We start from the raw sequence: 20523 nt of genomic DNA, 5'->3' as shown, positions 1-20523 counted from the left end.
TCCCAACCCGAGGGCCAAAAACCATTTAGTGCTTGCGGACGACGGCGATGGAGTCGAGCTCGTTCTTCTCAGCCTTCTCGGCGGAGACCTCCTCCATAAGGGGCTGGAGGTAGGGCTTGTCCTGTAGAGGGGGTGGCGAGTTAGTCTCGACGCTATTCAACCGTGATATATCGGGATCGTGAACTCTCTCCAATTGCCGAGGAGGAACCGGCAGAGAGAATAATCGATCGTAGGGTCATTCATACCGAGGCGGAGGTAGTCCACTGCTCCTTAGGGAGGAGCTTGTGCTGGTAACTGCACTGGACAGCACGTCGGATGCGGTAGATTCGCTCGTAGGACTCGACGTTGGAAAGGCGCTTGAGGGCGGCCTGGGCAGTCTCGTTCTCCTCCTCGAGGAGATCATCGTATCTGTTTTAACCAATTGAAGACCCGAGGTCAGCCAAACCCATCCCAAAATATCATATCGCCGTTTTCCATCGATTCGTAGTCCAATTGGCGGCGTAATAGGGAGGGGGAATTCGCATACTTGAGACCCATCTGGCGGTACCCGGCAGTGTTGACGTACCAGGTGGCAGCGGGCTTGAAAAGGCGGGCGAGCCACGGCCGGCGGAGGATGAAGGGGGCGAGTGAGTACTTCATTTTGAATCGAGGAAGCAATTGACGTCCGGGGGTTGGGTTGGAGTGTCGTCTTCGTCGTCGATCGGAAATGGCGCGAATTGCGGATGGGCTGAGCGAGCAATTGCAAAACTTCTGGGAGAGCTCGGGACGTCACGTGGTCTTGATGACCATTGCTTTGTCGTTCGCTGGCTGTGGTTCATCGGGCAGAAGGGGACCAAGATCGATGACTAAGGTAGATTCTAGCCTGAGGCGTTCACACAGCAGATGTGGCTAGTGAGAATATCTGTGGCGCAGCATGCACATGGCAGTTAGTGCGACAGTGGAGCATGATGAACGATGGTGGGGGTCATTTTTATGTCCCGTGGGAAACCGGTTCGGGATAGAACGGCCAAGACTGAGATGAACATGTGTAAGAGGATATAAGCAGAGTAGAGAAGCAGCTGTAGTTTCGATAACATTTGACCTTCTCTCATCATATGTAAAGTTCATCTGCCTGTCACACGGCTTCATCTGCCTCGGACAAAATTTCTACTGCACTTTTATGCAAGCCTCGGAACGTGTCGTCATTCCATCCCACGTTGAACAAGGGTTCAAGATCGGTATCGGAGCTTGTACACGAGAGAGATACCGGGCCTTACAGGCTACTCACAGCTGTGCTCTGACCACATGCAATCAATTTTCCTTGCTGACTATTTATTTCCGTTGCGCAGGTAGAAATATGTCTGCTTTGTTCTAGTGTCTGTTTAATTCATGCTGCGTTATTTTGAGATTGTCTGTCTCCGCTAATAAGACCGGCTTGCGACGGGGCAAACATAGATAGAGGAATTCTGTAAGATAACCAGGGAAATCCCTTTGTTTGTTCTGGGGAAACATTGTGAGATGACAACAGTCAGCCAAGACTTTGAAATGGGTGCTCCATGTCAAAAATGATTTGGTCAGAGAACCCTGGAGGTCCTGATATGTAGTGCACCTCATAGCGGGTTGCAGCTCACTTTCCCTGGGTGTAAGAAAGATCATACAATAGAGATATTGCGTTGTAAAAGGTCGTTTGTTTCAACAGGTTGTAACGCATTTATAAAATGTATTCATAATCCCAATCTTTCTTTCTCATATTATCACACATTTTTTGGATATTCAGCAATCATTCTCATTGGCCTTATGAGAGGTTTACTGTCAAGTCCAGTCAATAGCGTCCGTTTTTTTCTGGCTCCCCTAGCCCGCCCCGTCCTTCTTTCCTCCCGCTGATTTCCATCCTCCGTTCCGTCTAGCCATCCAACGGGAAACTTGATTCTTCTTCCCTACTTCCTCTTTCTTATAACTTTACATATTACACTTCATTCCTGGACTTCTCAACCTCATTTTCCTCCGTTCTTCGGCCTTCATTCTCAGCGCCTGCCTTCAACTTCCATCGGGTTTTCCGGTCCCCAGGCTTTTGCTTTTTTCGACGCCCAAAGTCAATGGCCGGCGCCATTCGCTGAAGTGGGAAGCGGTCGGTCACGGCGCGTGGGAGCGAGCGTTCGTTCCCCCGCAGTACCTCTGTACCGGCTGCGAGGCTCCAACAGCGGCAGAAAGACGTCAGGCCTATTTTTTTGACAGACTGGAACCGTTCTGTTTTTGGGGGCGGGACGGATCGGAAATTGAGGAACCACGACGACTAAGATATCTCGGGCTGAAGGTAGTCAACGGCGTGCAGGACGATTTGCCTGCTGCTCTTTTCTCCGTTACATTTCCCGAAATACATCAGCTCGACGTCTGCGACGGACCTTTGGAGGAAGAGCCGGGTCGAAATTTGAGCACGAGCACCACGACGGTACTATATACGATTGAGCGACAACAACAGATAGCGACATTATCGACTTTGATTCTCGGTTTTGATATCGCATAGCAACGAACAGGCACAAGCAAATAGTACCAGGCGATCCGATAACCGACGACTGGGATGTCAACTGACCAGGTGCCTCCCGAAGCTGCCCATCCGCCGTCTTCAGACTATGCTGCATCTTCCTACGGTTACGCATCCTCCGACGATCCCATGTATTCCACGACGGTAACCCCGATGCACCGATGGGCGCTCAACGCCTCGGATTCCCAGTTCAACGCCATCGCTGGTGCAGTGGGTGGTTTCACCTCAGGCGTTGTGACATGCCCGCTCGACGTCATTAAGACCAAGCTCCAGGCGCAAGGTGGCTATGCTGCTCTCAACAAGGGACGACATGTTGGCCATCCGAAGCTATATAATGGCCTCATTGGCTCAGGCAAGGTTATCTTGAGAGAGGAAGGAATTCGGGGCCTTTATCGTGGACTGGGGCCTATTGTAATGGGCTATCTACCAACATGGGCAGTGTGGTTTACTGTTTACAATAAGAGCAAAGGATATATATCACAGCACTACGGTATGTTGGCAAACAGAACCGTAAAAAGGGTGACATACTAATCTCATACAACAGAAAACAGTCACTTGGTCAATTTTTGGTCATCAATCATAGCAGGCGCCAGCAGTACAATAGTCACCAACCCAATCTGGGTTATCAAGACGAGGCTCATGTCACAGAGCAATATCCGACATAACACCCAAGACCACCACTCGGCATACTATCCGAAAGCATCAGGCACGCCAACAGCGCGACCGACACTACACGATTGGCACTATAAATCCACACTCGATGCGGCTCGCAAGATGTATACTTCGGAAGGTCTCATTTCATTCTACTCTGGCCTAACACCAGCTCTTCTCGGTTTGACACACGTCGCTGTACAATTTCCGACATATGAGTATCTCAAAACTAGGTTTACTGGTCAAGGAATGGGCGAATCCAACGAGGAAGATAACAAGTCCCACGTTTTTGGCATTCTGGGCGCCTCCATCCTATCCAAGATTCTCGCCAGTACCGCGACGTACCCTCACGAAGTTATCCGTACCCGTCTACAGACCCAGCGGCGTCCGCTTGCTGGCGAGGAGTTCGCTCAGGGTATGGGTGTGACGAGTTCAGCTTCCAGTGGTACTCGAGCCCCTGCTGAGAAGCCCAGATACCAAGGTGTTGTCCATACATTTCGAGTCATACTGGCTGAGGAAGGGTGGCGCGCATTCTATGCTGGGCTGGGAACTAACATGATGCGAGCTGTCCCAGCAGCGACAGTCACCATGTTAACATACGAATATGTTATGAAGCAACTGTACCACACCAGAGCTGAAGCGCGGCATCTTTTGCTGGATTCGACAACAGAATCATAATCTTTCGATAACTGTTCTAAGTTGTGGCGAAAAGTGAGAGATCACAGGAGTTGCAAGGGATGGAGAATGACTGTACACATGGATTCATGGACGGGAAAGGAGACGGAGCAAGGCTAAGATACCCTTCGTCAACTATAGGCTAGACGAATCTTGGTTCCTATTGTTGGCGCTTTTCATACACAGAGGAATGTACACAGCAGGCGCACATGGCTGCAGGCCCCTTTATGTTTTTTGGACAACAGAGACATTGAATTGCATCAAGGGCCTGATGAGTTTGGGGCATGGCGAATACGGTGCAGCACTGGCATTAAGAGGAGTTTGTTTTTCATGTTACTTGAGAAATTAGACAACAAATCATAAAAAATACGATATGCCCATTTAAAACAACCATGTGATGGCGATCAGGGGAAACCATTTCGCTCCGTGCGCCGGTGTATGCTTCAAGTAATTTCCCATTTGTGTTTATGATGAACCACCTCTTGACGAGCGCTCGCCATTTGCTGGTAGTCTTGATGAACGCTATCGAACAGGTCAGCAGGTTGCAGATCAAAGACAGGAGGTACGCACTGCTTGTTCTCTGGCGGAGCGTATGGATGAGCGGGTGTATCTGTAGAGTGTTAGTTCTTGTCTATACCAATAATTCTTGACATTATACGAAACCCATATGGATCCAGTATACTTCTCAACCATGTTCTTGAAACATTCAAACACAGAAAAAAATGAAGATACCTCGATAATTGGATTTCAGAGGATCACGCCATTTTCTTCTTTTTACTTACACAAACAATACACAAGCCATGGTAAAGGCAGCCCCTGGGGCCATAAATTTCTATTAACCACTTAGTTAGTCGATACTTATAGAGGAATGGTCTAAGTTGAGGCTCACTCGTGGGTTCATTTTCTAAGTGTTTGCATCACAGGTTAAATATTGTAAATCAGTGGTATCGTCTCATCTTACAGAAAGTAAACGGACGATTTCGGCAGGTATTCTATTGGAGCGCATTAGATGCATAACTTCAATTGATGCATCACCTCTACCGGCTTCAAGCTCCGCTCTCGCGCGAACCCCCTGTTCCCCAATCAGTTTAAGCGAAAAAGAGGCCTGGCCCGTGCTTGTTCCGCTGCCGAACAAAGATGGTCCAAGCTCCCGGAAGCTTGCAAGGCCTGGAACAGCCTCTATTGGTCCCCCCATATGAGACACGCCGTTTGACTTGGGGGGAGGTCGCGGAGGAGGGAGGCGGGCGCATCAAATGCGACTGCGACGGACAGGGCCAGGCCGGACAGGTCAGGTAGCCTTTCTCCATTTCCATTTCCCGTCCTCCCGTCTTTTGCACTTCTTTCCCCCCAAGCGCCCAAGCCCAACCTTCTTCATCATTTGTTTTCATCTCTTTCCGTCCGCTTTTTTCCTTGACGCGTTCTCACGGTAGTTTTCGTCGCAAATTCGTCCCCGTGTTTTGCAGGATACAGCATTGCTCTTTATCGCATCGCATTATCGCAAGTCGCATAGTTCTCGCGCTCTTTCCCCTTCACATATCATCATGCCTGTCGAACTTCGTAAGCGCAAGGCGCCTGCTGCCCCTCCTCCTCCTCCTGTCAAGAGAAAGGCTACTGCAAAGACTGGAAAAGCCGCTAAGGTGAAGGAGGCTGCTGCTAAGGTCGCGGAGAAGGAGGACAAGCCTGAGAAGGCAGAGGAGCTCAAGGAAGAGGCCAAGGAGGAAGCCAAGGAAGAGAAGAAGGAGGAGGAGGAGCCCAAGACTGAGGAGCCCAAGGCGAAGGAAGCCAAGAAGACTGGCGGCAAGCTCGAGGTTGGCGATGTTGTGGACCTTGATGGTTTTGGCGGCGAGGTTGAGACCAACGATGGTGAGAAGACCACACTGAAGAAGCTTGTCGATGACAGCAAGTCCGGTGTCGTTCTCTTCACTTACCCCAAGGCCTCCACTCCCGGCTGTAAGTTTTCCTTTGCCTTTTTATATCTGAGTATCTCTCTGACTCCTCCACAGGCACAAAGCAAGTCTGCTTCTTCCGCGACGCATATGAGCCCCTCACCAAGGATGGCCTGGCCATCTACGGTCTCAGCGCCGACTCTCCCAAGGCCAACACAACCTTCAAGGAGAAGCAGAAGCTCCCTTACCCGCTGCTGTGTGACACCAAGCAGACTCTCATTGGCGCCATTGGTCTCAAGAAGGCACCCAAGGGAACAACCCGTGGTGTCTTTGTTATTAGCAAGGAGGGCAAGGTTCTCATTGCTGAGGCGGGAAGCCCACAGGGTACTCTTGACCGTGTTCAGGCTCTTGTCGACGAGTTGTCTAGCAAGTCCAAACTTTAAGGTCTTGATACCGTCACATATTGGCAAGCGCGCGCAGATTTTGCATTGTTTGGGAGCAACAAGGATTTGGGTAACAGGTACGAGTGATCTAGGGTATTGCAGGTATCAAAGGTTCATAGACCGAATAATGATAAGAGCGAGCATATTGTTCAGACAACAAATTTCCTTCTCGTGCCTTCGAAGTTGAATGAACTGGGAGGGCCTTTGCTACATAAGCGGAGGGTCAAGCTTCTATAATCACCTGATATAACTCTTTTCGCCAGAGCTACTATGTCAATTTCTTTCTGAAAACGTGGTCTTTGATTCACAAGGATTGGGTCCTTCCGAACATTGGTGTAGAAGTGGTTTCCAATGGTGATCCAGCCATGGTACTGATTTCAGCAAGTACACATCGTGGAAGGACTGGCAGCTTAACATCACATCCAGTCTCAGAGACAAGGGACATACAGAAATGTCAAATGAATTAAATGATTCAATTACGTTAATTTGTACTGGGACATAATCTACCCTTATTGACTTAAGTGCTACAGGGTAAGCAACTCGGCTCGGTGGAGGCTCGGATAAATTGATCGGTCAACCAATGATCACGACGGCATTTCAAGTTGGAAACGATTCCATCACCCGAACCTCATCGACAGCCTTCATCAGCCTACCAGCCGCCATCATGTCGTCTCAAGTGGCCAAAGCTGCCAGCAATGTGGTCAGCATTGCCAAGGTACGAATTACGAATAACTCCGCGAACTCAATGCCTCCCCATCGCCTCTAGACCACCGCCCCTACCTTCGAATTCACTCGCACATCATGAAGCCCATACATGACATATGCAGCTGCTAACAGAGCATCCACTCGTACAGAAGCAAACCCTCCAGTCGACAGGTATCTGGGAGACTTTCCGCCGCTTCCTGGCTATCGACCCCGAGCGATCCAACGGTGTTCCTCTGAACCCTCACTTCCGTAACCCTCCCCCCGGCGCCAACAACCCTCTCGAGTACGACGACCCTGTTACGTTTCCCGCCGGCGACATCGCCGACAACCCTTACTGGAAGCGCGACAACCGCCGCGGCTACCCCCAGCTCAGCGTCGTCGATCAGTCTCAGTTCGCCCAGCTCCTTACCGTCGGTAGTGCTGAGGCCCCCAAGGTCGACCTTATTGGAGAGGCTGGCGAGAAGCAGCTCGTTGCTGTCAAGCAGGAGTCCGAGACTGGCTTGGCAAAGGCCCTTGAGAAGACAAGCGACGCGACCAAGGATCTGTTTGTCAACGGCATGCCTCCTCTGCCCAGTGGCCAGACTATGAACACCGGAAAGTGGGATGTGCACAAGTATGAGCTCGAGGAGTCATCTTATGGTGAAGGGTATGTCATTCCGTGGATGAAATACGTGTGGATAAATGCTGACCGTTCAAAGATACCCTTGCAGATCATTCAAATAAATTAGAAGCGAAGGAAGAGCTTGTGGATACAAATCATGAGGTAGTGAGGGTATAGAATTTCCATTGACAATGCAGATGACTTTCTCTTTTTTCATATACAAGTCCCTGAGTACCGAATTTGTTTTGTCCTAACTCTCATACGCCTGCCCGAACTCCGATTTCATTCATAGTGCTTCACGGGCTTGACGGCCCCGATGTGTCCTTTCCGCCACCCGTCATTCTTTCAACAATCTTGGCCTTTCCTTGTGCCCTCTTAACTCGATCATCGAAGTCCTGAACCGCTTCATCCGTGTTTTCCGTTGAAAGTGTCTCCGGCTCCACAAGGGCGTACAGAATGTTGATGTTCTTCTCAAGTCTTGCATTTTTCGGTAATGATGGCAACGTGCAGGGTTCCGAGGAAGTCATGTCTTTGGGTGGCATTCGATTTGCCCAAACGACAGCTTTGCTGGCGAGACGGCCACTTTCGAGGAACTTCTCAAAGCCCTTCTGCATGCCAAAAGATCGACCCTCGATTTTCCCCGCTTGGATGCCGTCTTTGATGCCTAGTTGGTAACCTTCTGAGTAGAAGCGCTCTTCGAGGTTGAGGACATCCTCGAAAGGATCTGAGGTGTTCGTCTGTCTTGTTTCCATGGTGAAGTTTCGTTTCTTTTAGTTGAGTGAGAGTCCTGACTCACTATGGATTTGTAAGTGAGTTGGGACTTGACTTGCGTGAGTTTGGCAGAATTTGCGTCACCGCCTGCCAATAAGGAGGGGCATCTCGACTTGTAGGTTGTAAACCTTTGAACAACTTTCAGGTTGGGCAGCCTTTCTTCAGAGTTACATTGTGGGATCTAATGCTTATGCAAAAATGAGGTGGCTCTGAAGATGTTCCTGAAAAAGACCTGTTTTTACAAATCTGACCTTGAGCCGAACTTGTAGTTTTCAGTACTTACACTTACACCATTTCAGCACTACAAACTAACAAGAACACAAGTATACTCAGGTAACATCGGTATGAAAAAATACTTCTAAAATCTATGTACCAATTTCTATTTTACTTTATCTTGAACCAATTCATCTATTGCATACCGAAAATCATTCCTCCGTTAGCACAAATGACCTGACCTGTAGCCCAAGCACTTTCAGGGCTGGCAAGCATGGCAACAATACCAGCAATCTCATCAGCTTCACCAGCACGACCACCAGCAGTCTTGGCCTCCTCAACAATCTCAGGGTCGTCAACGCCAGGACGAGCAGCCATGAGAGGCGCATTCTGAATGAAGGGCTTGATGAGACGCTTGAACTCATCTGAGTTGCGCGAGTACATCTCTGAGCGGACAGGGCCAGGGTTGATGGCGTTAACGGTAGCTCTCTCGCTGAGCTCACGAGCCCAGGTTCGTGTCATGGCCTCGAGAGCAGCCTTTGTACCACCGTAGACACTCTGGCCTACGAAACCCAGGCTGGCGCTGACACTGCTGAGGTTGATGATACGGCCGGAACGGTCTGTGGGAAGGTAAGGAATTGCAGCCTGGACGAGAAGCAGAGGACCGAGAACATTGACGTTGTAGCTGGTTGTGAAGTGGTCGGGCTTGATATCGGGAACCTTATCGTTGAGAGCGACACCAGCATTGTTGACAAGGATATCAATGCGCAGAGGACTGAAAGCATCGGCGGCTTGGGCAATGAGAGAGGCAGGGCCCGCGACGGTACCGAGGTCGGCCTGGATGGGAACAGCCTTGATAGAGTGCTTGGAAGCCAATTCAGAAGCGATGTCGGCTGTTGAGGCGGCAGAGTTGGCAGATGTGTAGGCGAGGATGAGGTTTGCGCCGCGGGCAGCCAGGGCCTTGGTAATGGCCAAACCGATACCTTTTGAGGTCAGTAGAGTTCAATTAGGTTTGGAGAAGGTAACGAGCATACCTCGAGAGGCACCAGTAACAATGGCAAGCTTGCCAGTAAGAGGAAGAGCCATGATGGTTACGAGTTGGGTAAGTTGAGTAGGGCAAGATGAGCTGGGTATCACGACAACAGAACGAGTACACAGAAATTGAAATGCAAAGAGAACACCTTGTCTATAAAAAACCTAAAAACACGAGAGCCTCTTCTCTATTTATATTCATCTAAGTCTCACGATCTGGACCCTTCTTCTGATCGTGGTCCTCTTTTTGTGTATTAGTTCAACAATTGATACAATTTAGAGCCCACTGCAATTGTCGCGCCAATAGAGACAAAGCACCAACTCCTCTATGCAAGTCCCGTGGCTGCCATTGCTTGCTTTGACAGGTGCGCTTCCAAGAGAGGATATCTATCGGGTGCTACAGTGGAGGGGCTCATAATTGGTGCCTGGCTTAGCGTTCCAGGTGCTCTCAAGGATCAAAGTTAGTGGGGTTCAGTTTGTTTGTCTCGGCGCGGGGGGGTTTTATTGCCGACCTCCAGGTGACAGACGGAAGGTGACTTCACTGAGGTGAGGAATTGACCGCCCGCAGATTTTAAGACCCGCCGCGAATTGAGGGGCCGATTCCGCTTTCAAAGTGGGCTGAAGCTATCTCTATCTTTACTGTCACTGTTACTGTACCTCAATCAACCTCTTGAGCCTCATTCAACCACACACCCCAGAAAGGACCCCTCCTCCTTACCGCAACTATGGATATCCGCCTCCTCACAAACGCAGACTTGCCCCTCATTCAGCACGCAAACCTCGAGAACTTGCCCGAAAACTACTTCCTCAAGTACTACCTTTACCATGCTCTCTCGTGGCCCCAGCTAAGCTACGTCGCCGTCGATGTCTCAAGGACCAAGAAGGATCCTTATGAGTACCCTAAGATCGTCGGATATGTCCTTGCAAAGATGGAGGAGGAGCCTTCAGACGGTATTCCTCATGGTCACATCACCAGTCTGAGCGTTATGCGCACACACCGAAGACTCGGTATTGCTGAGAAGCTGATGCGCCAGAGCCGTACGTAATTGCCTTCTCCTCGCTCAGTGTCAAGTAACTAACATGCGCAGAACTTGCCATGGTCGAGACATTCCAGGCCAAGTACGTCTCCCTGCACGTCCGTGTTTCCAACGCCGCTGCCCGCCATCTCTACGAGAACACACTTGGTTTCACCAACGAGAAGACCGAGTCCAAATACTACGCCGACGGAGAGGACGCTTTCTGCATGCGTCTAGACCTTGGTGATATCAAGAAGCAAGTCGACGAGTCTCTTGCAGAGGAGGGAGACGAAGCTGCGGACGAGGGTGACGCCGTGGGTGAGGTTGGCCGCGATCCTGAAGCTGGCAAGGATAAGGAAGGCAAGAAGATCAAGGTCGCTGTGGGGAGAGCAAAGGGGGTTTCGTCACTAGTGGAAAAGGACGAGTCGAAGCACTAAAGAAGTAAAAGGGTGTATATGAAAAGCAGGAGAGACCTTGTTCGATTAGATGGATAGATAAAAGGGTGTGCATTCCAGGTGAAACACATTATGATCAGATGCAAATGGTTCATGAATTTTTGAATCTATTACAAGTACACTGCCATTGTATGGCTAGATCCCTACTCATACTATGGGAATATCTGTTTAACTATCTGCGTGGCCAATAACCGCCACAAGCCGGCGGTGGTACTCTGACTCCAGGAACATTTACCCTGACCTCAGGAACAATGACAGGAGGAACATTGATAGGAGGAACGTTGACAGGAGGGGCACGCACCTCAAACGGTCGTAGAGGAATCCCTTGATCCTGAAATGCCTGCATTTCAGGAACGAATGGATGATGATTCGAATGTCCTCGGCCTCGGCCTCGACCTCTCTGCTCTCTCCGCTCATTCCGGTGACCCCTCCGATGATCTCTGCGAGCTGCCTTCAGTTCTTTCTTTCTCTGTTTCTTCTCCTTCTTCTCTGCCTTCTTCCTTTGCTTTCGTTCTTTCTTCTGTTGACGCTTCAGGCTTTTCCATTCTTGTACGAGCATCTTAGTTTGTTTCTTGAGTGCCTTTTTGTCAAGACTCGGGTCAAGAGCGACTGCGTTATTCCTCTCTGCTTTCAATTCAGCTTTGAGCTGTTTGACATCCGCTTTGCTGCGTGTCTCATGAGGATTGGCGGTCCATTGCTCAAGACGGGCGATGTAGAAGGGCAGTTGCTCTTCCCTGATGTCGTCTTGGTCTGGAAGTGAGCCAATGGACTCAGAGCTTGCGGAAGAAATCGAAGAATCAGACGATGATGATGAAGATGGCGAGGAGGAGCGACGACGTTGTCCGCTATGGCAGTGATGAGTTGCTCGTCCTCGAGTAGGGCCAAAATTGCCTGCTGCATGACCTCTACCTCTAGCACGCGGATGATGTCCAGGTGTAAAGGGCATGGGTCGACGGCTTGAACCAAAATAAGGTACATCATCTTGGCCATCCATACGAATACCGTGACTGTCCACAACGAGACCTCCCATTCGAAGTCCGCTACTATCGGCAACAAAACTGTTTCCAAATCGAATGCCACGTTCATCCATCTGGAAACCTCCCCAGCCGCCTCCAGATCTGTGCTGAGGCATTTCTCGCTGTGAGGACGGTCCATCTTGCGGTATCTCTTCTGGGGGGTCTTCAAATGCGGCCTCCCATCCTCCAGGCATTTGTGCTGGCAGCTCGGGCTGAAGCGTTACAGTTACCTTTCTGGGCGAGAAGAAGGAAGTGTTCCACTGGACTACCAGAGCCTCGGCTTCTGCACGTTTTCGGGGCCATTCATCAGGATCAGGTACTTGTCCTTCTGATTTGACGCTGCCATCTGCAATGGTAGACTTGACATCAGAACCATCTTCGCTCTTTGCCTTTCCACCGAGAATTGCTTCATTCGCCACTGAATCATGGTCTGGCAAAAGAAAGTTGATAAAAGTCGCCCAGTCCTGAGGTGTGATATCGTAGGCAGCCCAGTGCTCAGGATAAGGGATATCATCAGGGACGGTATTTGGTGTCAAATAAATGGTATATGACGAAGGCACCCATATAGACGTTGACGCTGGAGCAGGTCGGGACTCCAAGTAGCGTGTTGAACTGAGCAGACGGGCGCTCTGATGGCCAACGGGCGTTGCGATACCCGCTTCTGATACGGTAGGTGATGTTTCAGGAGTGAAGATGACTGATCCAGTGGTTGAAGTAGGTGACATTGGGGTTGCGACATGGTCCCTCGGAGCTGTGGGGCCGTGAACGGAGACAGATCCGGAGCAGGCAGCGGAAGGGGCAGAACGTGGAGATCGAGGAGTCGCAGAGTAGATATCTGACTCCGAGTATGGTGGTGGAGGCGTACCTCCTCGCAGTGTTGGCATTTGGTTATCAGAGCTCATGATGATGGGCCTTTCAAGAGTGTAGAGAGTGGCGAGTGGTATGATTGATCAGTTACTTTGGATGGAGGGGCTTCATATAACTAGGAATAGTGAGAGGGTGATGAAGTTTATAAGAGCGCAAAGAATCACTTGAGTGAATTGGAATAATAGATGCAAAGGAAAAGGAAGGATGCCTGCCATTTATCTAACATCCAACCAACAGCTCATATGAACTAATCCGACTATCATAACCAATTAGGCTAACTATGCAGAACCCGTATGGGGAGAACAACGAACAGAAGACAAAATAAACGGGGCATAATTCTACTGAGAACAGCTAATAACGCTCTGCTTATCCTGTTAGTTTCTTACAAGCTAATGCAGTTGTCTGCTCATTATTTGCACCTTAGCTATGGCTGGGGTTACGCAGCTCGCATTCGCAGCCCTATGACTCCCCAGAAACCCCAACGTCCAATGGTCGAGGTTGTGCTTACGCGGCAGAGGGAGGTAGCCTAGAATGCCTTACCTGAGAGATGCCGTTTTACCGACCCAGACATAATCTCAAGCAAATAAAGTGAAGACTGTGATATGTTTTCATTTACACGTTCAAGTATAATATCACCAACTGAGTCCAGATAATGAATGACATGAATACTAGAGAATAATTTGCATAATTTATTGGGTTTATGTCGATAACGGGAAGAGAAGTATAAGACCTTACTTCTGTAACTGAAATCCATCATTGACAAGATCCCTGAGAAGATCACTCTAAATTATGCTTAAAGCCTCCTCGTCATGTTTATGACACGGCGTGTCTCTACGTAGCAATCACAATATGCGCTGTGACGAGCTCTTTCAAACAAGCCAATTGGCTTGGACGCTGATGATATAAAGATATCAAGCAATTCTATGGGACCTTTCACTCCATGTCGTTTCACACGTGTATAAATCATGATGGATCGTAGAACTCCATCTCTCCAACGCCAGGGAAAATATGAAGGGCATTCAACTTTTTTGCAGATTTCTTTTTGTTTCTTAGTCCGGAATGATATCTCACAATCATCCGCTCCACAGGTGAAAGTCGACATCTTCCTGCTTGTAGTGGTCTGCGATAAGACTTGAGAGATGATCTCTTGAGTGTGTTCCCCTAAATTGATGTTAGTGAATAGCCTCTCATGATTTATGGATGGTAACTTACAGGTTGGTGATGTATGTGTCGATCAGCTCTGGAGGCACGAGCTCTGTAATGGCAGTTCGCACTTCGACACTGTTCACCATGTGTCCATCCGCAAAGTTAACAAAGCTGGCAGAGTCTCCCCACTCGATCAACGACTCCTCGTTGAATGGGTTCTCTGGGCTGAGCTTGTACACACCGCCGAGAACGATGACTGCATTTCCTTGCTCCTTGGCAGCTCGGGCGACTGCTGCAGCGCCGGCATCGGCGACAATACCACCGTTAGCCACAATAGACCTGGCGCCGAGGATGACCTTGTCCACGCGAGACATGTAGGCCATCAACCCTCCGTTCATAATGCTGATCACTGTGATACCGGCAGATGCGAGCTTCTTTCGGAAACCAGCGTGCTGAACTTCAGTAGTCTGCTTCTTGGGGGGTTCGGTAGCGATGAGGACTGTAAATCTTCGCTTCATGGCCGCGCGCAGGATGAATCGTTCGACTGTGGGCGAGGGTTGGTGAACAAGCACGTAGTCGCCAGGGTGAATCTGGACCTCGGCCAGGGACGCAATCTGGTCATCCACTTGGCTAATCTCGTCCTTGATCTCCTCAATGCCATCAATGACCTCGGATCTTAAAGCGTGAACCTGAGCAGAAGGAACCTTCCATGCGGGAGTAGATGACCCTGAGAGTCCGACAGGAGACCCTTGGCTACTGGTCGTGAAATCGTTGGGGGAAGATACTGAAAGGAGGTGGAAGAGCGTCTTGGGAACGTTGACAGAGCTGTATGAGGACAACGGACCAGGTCGGGCAGGAGGAGGTTTGGCACTGTTGGTGATATAGTCGCCGGCAGAGTCTTGCTTGCCGTATGTCGAAGGCGGCCACTGGTGGGAAAGGGCATCTGGGTTTGGCACGGCATCGGTCGGTGTCATCTGGGCCTCACTGGGGGTTTCACTAGCACCCTCATTTCTATCCTCAGCGGCTTCGTCACGAATAAGACCCAAAACTCGGCGCACGATATTGGCAATCACGAGTTCCTTGGGCTGGGCCTCCACCAGTCGACGGCCGATACGAGAGACATTATCAATCAAGGTATCGACGTTGAACCATTTTGATCGGGCGACGACCTGAAGTAGGATGTGTGCGGTAGCAACGGCGCAAGGCTCGGAGCCCTTGATCTGGCGTCGCTTTAGGAGGCTGAGGACATGAAAACGTTTAGTAACGAGCACTCTTCTGGCAAAGGGGTCTTTTGGCTGGTGTGGCTCACGAGACGAGGCTCTCAACAGAGGCTTCCAATGCTTGGCCCTTGAGGGACCGGAGGTACTTCTCAAGATCGGGCGCGTAGCCCGTAGAAACAGGAGCCATGTCTAAGTATTTGTGAAAGTGTCGCGGTCGTGGATGTGGCCGTAGCCGTAGCTAGCGCAAGCTGGGGTATATCCCGTGTAGGGTGACTGCGGTCGCGGGGTGCAAATGGAGGGGTGATTTGTGAATCTCGGCACAAATATTCGCGGGTAGCAGAAGTCGCTTTGCTCTGAAGAAGTTGTAATATTCTTTTTAAGAAATGAATAAAACGATGCCGTAAGCTTGCTTTGGTGAGGCTAGACGTGGGTGTTGTGAAACAGTCAAACGATTGTACTGCTTTGTTTGGATTGGGTTGGTTTGTGAATTGAATGTGAGTCAACCAATTCCTCCCACCGGAACCTTTTTTTGCGCAAGGCTGACGGTCGGCTCTTGAAAGGTGGGGGCTGTTCAGCCTCGTCCCTCGGTGGGTCTCTGACCCGAACCCAAGAAAGCCATGACGACAGGGGGACAGGGGCTGCAAGATAGTGAGCTTTATCAAGAACCAGGACGAGTCGAGTTAGAGCAATTACTCAGAAACCCTCGCTCGTTCATGTACGTGAAATATGATGGGTTATGGGTTTCTTATGAACGTAGTAGACTCAAGAGTTGAACTCACCGCCATGGCCGATGAGTTGTCATTGTCTAGGTGGTAGGTATCAAGGTATGGTAATTGATGTGCTGGCAATACTTAAAAGAGTAATCTTCTAGTCTTTCAAGATTCAATTATTCCGAAAAGGATTGAAGTTGGGTAGGCCAAGAGTCAGCCATACAGTACGCGTATGCGGTTCGAAGAGCCTGTTCAGATACTTTGAGACCTGCCTTCTCTCTTTCTCTCTCTCAAATAGCTCTTTGCAGCTTCGATCATATTACTGAGAGATTGTTGAATATATTGACGTGGTAATCTATGATACTACATATATTCTCGCCTATAGGCTCCATTGGCAATATCTAAAAAGCCCGCCCTAGATTGGCGATCCTATACAGTTCACATGCAAGTCAGCAACCAAGCAGAACATACTGTAAGATCGAACGACTCGGCCGATTCGCATGTGTCAAATACGAAAACGAACAAGGAAACCCGAGATCCACAAGCGGTCCAGTTTGAATTATCCTTGCTCATAACCCTGCACGTACGGAGCTATGCTACTACCTTTGCACATGGGACGGATAGAAAGGTTTATAAGGACCATTACAGCTTCAACGTCTTCAGGATGGATGTGATACGAATTCTTTGTCTTCTCAGAAGCCATTGTTGTCTTTCGTATAATAGTGCTCAACCCTTTTCGGGAATAATGGCTAACGTATTACCTGGTGGACGCCTGTTCTACTCATCATCCGTCTCTCCTCATGATGCTACAAGAGTGAAGACAAGACAATGTTTGTTAAAAAGATTATACTGAACAAATATGCTCGGACATTAAGCTCAAGTGACTCACTTACCGCAACTGATATGGAGTAAACAATTTCTTAGCCGAGTTCGATTTTCTATGTCATTTCGGTAAGGCCGTCTGGACTTGAAAGCCAACACCAAGCATATTTCTACTTCAGTTGTATACTCAGGAGACTTTCCACACTCGAAGTTACTTAGAGTATGTTCTAACTTATCCTCACGGTAATAAGCACACCGCATCAAGACTTTGAGGATATATGCTTAGCTGGTCAAAAGTTTAGAGTTGCAAAAAGAATGCCCCAGTTGCGGTCTGAAGCAATCCGGGGTCATGATAAGAAGGAGGTCCATGCAGCCTTCTCCTGATTGATGGCCCAATCAACTCTTCTGGCGACACTGTTTATTGTCTGGGTCATCTGAAGATCTATCGATCCCCTGAAGACTGCCATAGATACATGAGAGAAGGTCTGGAAGAAATCTAGAAGGGATTCCTTAGGAGGAATATCAGATAATGTTCCGAAACAGAGTTGGCAACCGGATGGTTTTAATCCTGCCATCATGAGACAAGCAGGTTTTGTTAAGGCTTTCCACTCGATGGGTCATTTATGATAAATTATTAGCAGCATATGTAAGAATTCATGGTGAGCCGCGGCATCCCAGCCCCCCTGTAGCGCCAAAGTTGGATCTTACGACAGGGGCCTATGAGCGCTGTAGCAGCCAGAAAATAAGGCGACCCTCTATCCTTCAGCGTCTGCCAAAATCCCCAGCATCTCGGCATCTAGTCTAACTAAACTCCCCAACACGTGAACCATCCCTCAACCATCATCCGTCAATCGAGCCACCCACCAACTGAACTCACTCCCCTCTGATGTGCTTGTTTCTTTGATACTTGTCAGCTTTCGATCTCTCACACGCTCGTTCTTGTATTTCGCGCATGCGCCGATTCGGAAGCTTTCACTTCTCCATATCAACTCTCTCCATCATATCGATCATCCCCATCAACGACCGTCGATAGCCATCACTTCGTATCGACGACTCTTATTCCCGCCAAAGACGGTACTTGTTTACTGGCTAGCGCTTCTAACAGGGCTGCGCTGCTTATTTCTGACGGGGGCTTTTAGTTAGAAGAACCCCGGCCTGCTACTAGTCGACCCAGGCCAACAAAGTTCCCCCCAGCTCCCCTCTCAACGCCACGAAAAAGACAGGACACTTTTGTCTACTTGCCTTGGTTTACTGTACAGTACTGTACCTACATATCATTGATTCTTGACCATACAGCCTGCTTTGTCTTAGCGGTGCGACACAGAGCGACTAGACCATTCTGACCACTTAAGACATCTGTACTTTTGGATTGAGTTAAGATTGTATTCAAAGACTTCCCTTTTTCCCTTCCTCCCTCGGATCGCAAGCCAATTCGTACATTTCCCTGGCATTTCCACGATCGCGATTGTACTGCGCCCCTGGACCTTCGCCTTTTTCGCTTGGCCGCACCTGATGAATTCTTGACATTGAATCCCTTCGTTTCAACGTTCACTGTCGGATCACTTCTTTATCCTCGAAGATCAATCACTACGACCTCTCTTTCTTCCGCGCATTCGACCCGACCACCGGTAGCGACGATCGGTTCCTCGGATTACCTACCGTCTTTCCGTCCTTCAATTCCGACCGACCCTAAAGTATTGGCACACTCTTCCTAAAGGCGTTACTCAAGTCTGCAAATTTGTCTAAAGCTCTTCGACTCTGCAAGACTTCTTGTCTCTTGACTGTTTGCCCATATAACAGCACGTTACCTCATGGAATGCTATAGCTCGTGGCGATGAACTCCCTTAACATCCTGACGGCCCGTGTGTCGCCGCCCCCGAGTCCAAGTCAATCACGATCCAACAGTATAGGATCCATTGTTGGATTGGCTTCCGAAGACGATCACCAGCGCGGCGACCCTATACCTTCCATCGAGAACGAGACCGAATCCTTCCCCCAGGATACTTTTGACGAATCGCGATTCGAGACCGAGAAGCCTAGCGAGGAAACCCCGTTGCTTGGTGACACAGGCGAGACTCAGACGAGGAGCTCATGGTGGCACTCTATTCCTCGACGAATTGCTTCCAGCATCATTGGTTCTCTTCGATGGGTTCTTGCGACTTTGGCTTCGCCGGGTGTGTACCTCATCGCTTGTTTCTACGACGAATATGGCAACTTTGCACCTTTCACGCAGCTCGGTAAATTGTTTGGATTGGGAGGTGGGCACAAGGCCATGGAGGAGCCCAGCCATGCCTCTGAAAAGGAATACGGTCGAACTACAGGATATAGGAGGCTATCGCCAAAATCTAGGCATATATCATCTTCTTCGACGTCATCGGGTCTCTCATCGGAATCAGAATCGGAAGGACCACACTCTGGCAGTCTTGGTCGGCATGCTCGGTCCAAATCGCTACAGCCTGCAGAGGAAACAGGTCCTGCTCGAAGGTCAATCAGGATCAAGCTTAATAGCGACGAGGATTTGAGGCAACGGAAGCATAGGAAAACTCAATCGGCAGTCGCGCGAACAAAGGCTAGCGATCTAGGTAGCGGCGACCTTTCGGCACATCTTAAATCTCCTACGTCTCCCATCGCAGCACTTACCAAGTACCCGAAGACCCCGGCACCGCCTCGACCTCTGATCCCGCGCAGACAACCATCTTATATCAATCTCGAACCGCCCTCGCACCCACAGAAGACTTTGATTCTGGATCTAGACGAAACTCTGATACACAGCATGTCCAAGGGTGGCAGGATGAGCACCGGACACATGGTTGAGGTGCGCCTGAACACAACATACGTGGGGGTTGGAGGACAGACATCGATTGGGCCGCAGCATCCGATCTTATACTGGGTTAACAAGCGACCATACTGCGACGAGTTCTTGAGACGAGTTTGCAAGTGGTACAATCTGGTTGTGTTCACAGCTTCGGTACAGGAATATGCGGACCCAGTGATTGACTGGCTAGAAACGGAACGGAAGTTTTTCTCGGCACGATACTATCGACAGCACTGCACATTCCGACAAGGCGCATTCATCAAGGATCTGGCCTCGGTCGAATCCGACCTGAGCAAGGTGATGATTTTGGACAACAGTCCGTTGAGTTATCTGTTTCATCAAGGTAAGAGCTACATCAGTCGACTTTGTTTGTGAGTGAACTGGCATTGACAAGACGGTTTCAGACAATGCAATCCCTATTCAGGGATGGATCAATGACCCGACGGATACGGACTTGATGCATCTGGTGCCATTGTTGGAAGGACTGCAGTATGTACATGATGTTAGGGCGCTGCTGGCCCTGCGGGGTGGTGAAGACGGGCAGCATATGGCATAGCTTATGATATTTAATATGGAGTCAATAATGAACGGTTTCCACTTCTTATGGCATCATTCTGAGACTGGTCGCTTGGCATAGTTATGATGATATTGGAATACTAGCAGGACGACTTGTCCAGGGTAAGGATCACGATAACTCGTTCCTTGCCCTAAAATTCAACAACCCATCTTGAATATCGACTTGAATGGTGGTCTATTGTACCGTTCGAAATATTTTACTATTTACTGCTCAACCATCAGAAGCAATGTTATTTGGCTCGGTCCAGGCTCCGCTGTGAAGCCTTCATTTGTGTCTTGTGATGCAAGCTTCAGTACAGACTTTCTCACACATGCACGAATACTGTATTCAAAACAATCAATCAGGGTCCATCCACAATCACACGTCAAATCCGTCGTGGAA

The 20523-nt window shown here is 49.4% G+C and overlaps 10 protein-coding genes across 10 annotated transcripts; 5 read left to right on the top strand and 5 right to left on the bottom strand.

Annotated features, from left to right (window-relative positions):
* Positions 1-25: 25 nt before the first annotated feature.
* On the bottom strand, positions 26-639 carry FIESC28_04623 (uncharacterized protein; the record flags this gene model as incomplete). The annotated part of the gene is made up of 3 exons (XM_031158770.1): positions 26-121; positions 246-408; positions 527-639. The coding sequence occupies 3 exons, from the start codon at positions 637-639 to the stop codon at positions 26-28; spliced, it is 372 nt and encodes a 123-aa protein (XP_031017168.1).
* A 1918-nt stretch (positions 640-2557) lies between these two features.
* Positions 2558-3850, top strand: FIESC28_04622 (uncharacterized protein; the record flags this gene model as incomplete). The annotated part of the gene is made up of 2 exons (XM_031158769.1): positions 2558-3011; positions 3066-3850. 2 exons carry the CDS (start codon positions 2558-2560, stop codon positions 3848-3850), a joined length of 1239 nt encoding a protein of 412 aa, XP_031017167.1.
* Positions 3851-5388: 1538 nt separating this feature from the next.
* Positions 5389-6176, top strand: FIESC28_04621 (uncharacterized protein; the record flags this gene model as incomplete). Its single annotated transcript, XM_031158768.1, has 2 exons — positions 5389-5797; positions 5851-6176. 2 exons carry the CDS (start codon positions 5389-5391, stop codon positions 6174-6176), a joined length of 735 nt encoding a protein of 244 aa, XP_031017166.1.
* A 664-nt stretch (positions 6177-6840) lies between these two features.
* On the top strand, positions 6841-7604 carry FIESC28_04620 (uncharacterized protein; the record flags this gene model as incomplete). Its single annotated transcript, XM_031158767.1, has 3 exons — positions 6841-6891; positions 7004-7527; positions 7580-7604. 3 exons carry the CDS (start codon positions 6841-6843, stop codon positions 7602-7604), a joined length of 600 nt encoding a protein of 199 aa, XP_031017165.1.
* Positions 7605-7778: 174 nt separating this feature from the next.
* FIESC28_04619 (uncharacterized protein) lies at positions 7779-8234 on the bottom strand (the record flags this gene model as incomplete). Its single annotated transcript, XM_031158766.1, has 1 exon — positions 7779-8234. The coding sequence occupies one exon, from the start codon at positions 8232-8234 to the stop codon at positions 7779-7781; it is 456 nt and encodes a 151-aa protein (XP_031017164.1).
* Positions 8235-8661: 427 nt separating this feature from the next.
* On the bottom strand, positions 8662-9552 carry FIESC28_04618 (uncharacterized protein; the record flags this gene model as incomplete). Its single annotated transcript, XM_031158765.1, has 2 exons — positions 8662-9449; positions 9501-9552. The coding sequence occupies 2 exons, from the start codon at positions 9550-9552 to the stop codon at positions 8662-8664; spliced, it is 840 nt and encodes a 279-aa protein (XP_031017163.1).
* A 671-nt stretch (positions 9553-10223) lies between these two features.
* FIESC28_04617 (uncharacterized protein) lies at positions 10224-10951 on the top strand (the record flags this gene model as incomplete). The annotated part of the gene is made up of 2 exons (XM_031158764.1): positions 10224-10536; positions 10587-10951. The coding sequence occupies 2 exons, from the start codon at positions 10224-10226 to the stop codon at positions 10949-10951; spliced, it is 678 nt and encodes a 225-aa protein (XP_031017162.1).
* Positions 10952-11141: 190 nt separating this feature from the next.
* FIESC28_04616 (uncharacterized protein) lies at positions 11142-12887 on the bottom strand (the record flags this gene model as incomplete). The annotated part of the gene is made up of 1 exon (XM_031158763.1): positions 11142-12887. The coding sequence occupies one exon, from the start codon at positions 12885-12887 to the stop codon at positions 11142-11144; it is 1746 nt and encodes a 581-aa protein (XP_031017161.1).
* A 1038-nt stretch (positions 12888-13925) lies between these two features.
* On the bottom strand, positions 13926-15405 carry FIESC28_04615 (uncharacterized protein; the record flags this gene model as incomplete). The annotated part of the gene is made up of 3 exons (XM_031158762.1): positions 13926-14013; positions 14065-15237; positions 15308-15405. The coding sequence occupies 3 exons, from the start codon at positions 15403-15405 to the stop codon at positions 13926-13928; spliced, it is 1359 nt and encodes a 452-aa protein (XP_031017160.1).
* Positions 15406-18584: 3179 nt separating this feature from the next.
* Positions 18585-20296, top strand: FIESC28_04614 (uncharacterized protein; the record flags this gene model as incomplete). Its single annotated transcript, XM_031158761.1, has 3 exons — positions 18585-19908; positions 19970-20054; positions 20203-20296. 3 exons carry the CDS (start codon positions 18585-18587, stop codon positions 20294-20296), a joined length of 1503 nt encoding a protein of 500 aa, XP_031017159.1.
* Between the last annotated feature and the right edge of the window lie 227 nt (positions 20297-20523).

This window comes from Fusarium coffeatum, assembly GCF_003316985.1.
Source record: "Fusarium coffeatum strain FIESC_28 chromosome Unknown BRIP53273_contig_97, whole genome shotgun sequence".
Taxonomy (NCBI): domain Eukaryota; kingdom Fungi; phylum Ascomycota; class Sordariomycetes; order Hypocreales; family Nectriaceae; genus Fusarium; species Fusarium coffeatum.
The sequence above is the reverse complement of the archived record's forward strand: the minus strand, read 5'-3'. Positions and strand labels throughout refer to the sequence as shown.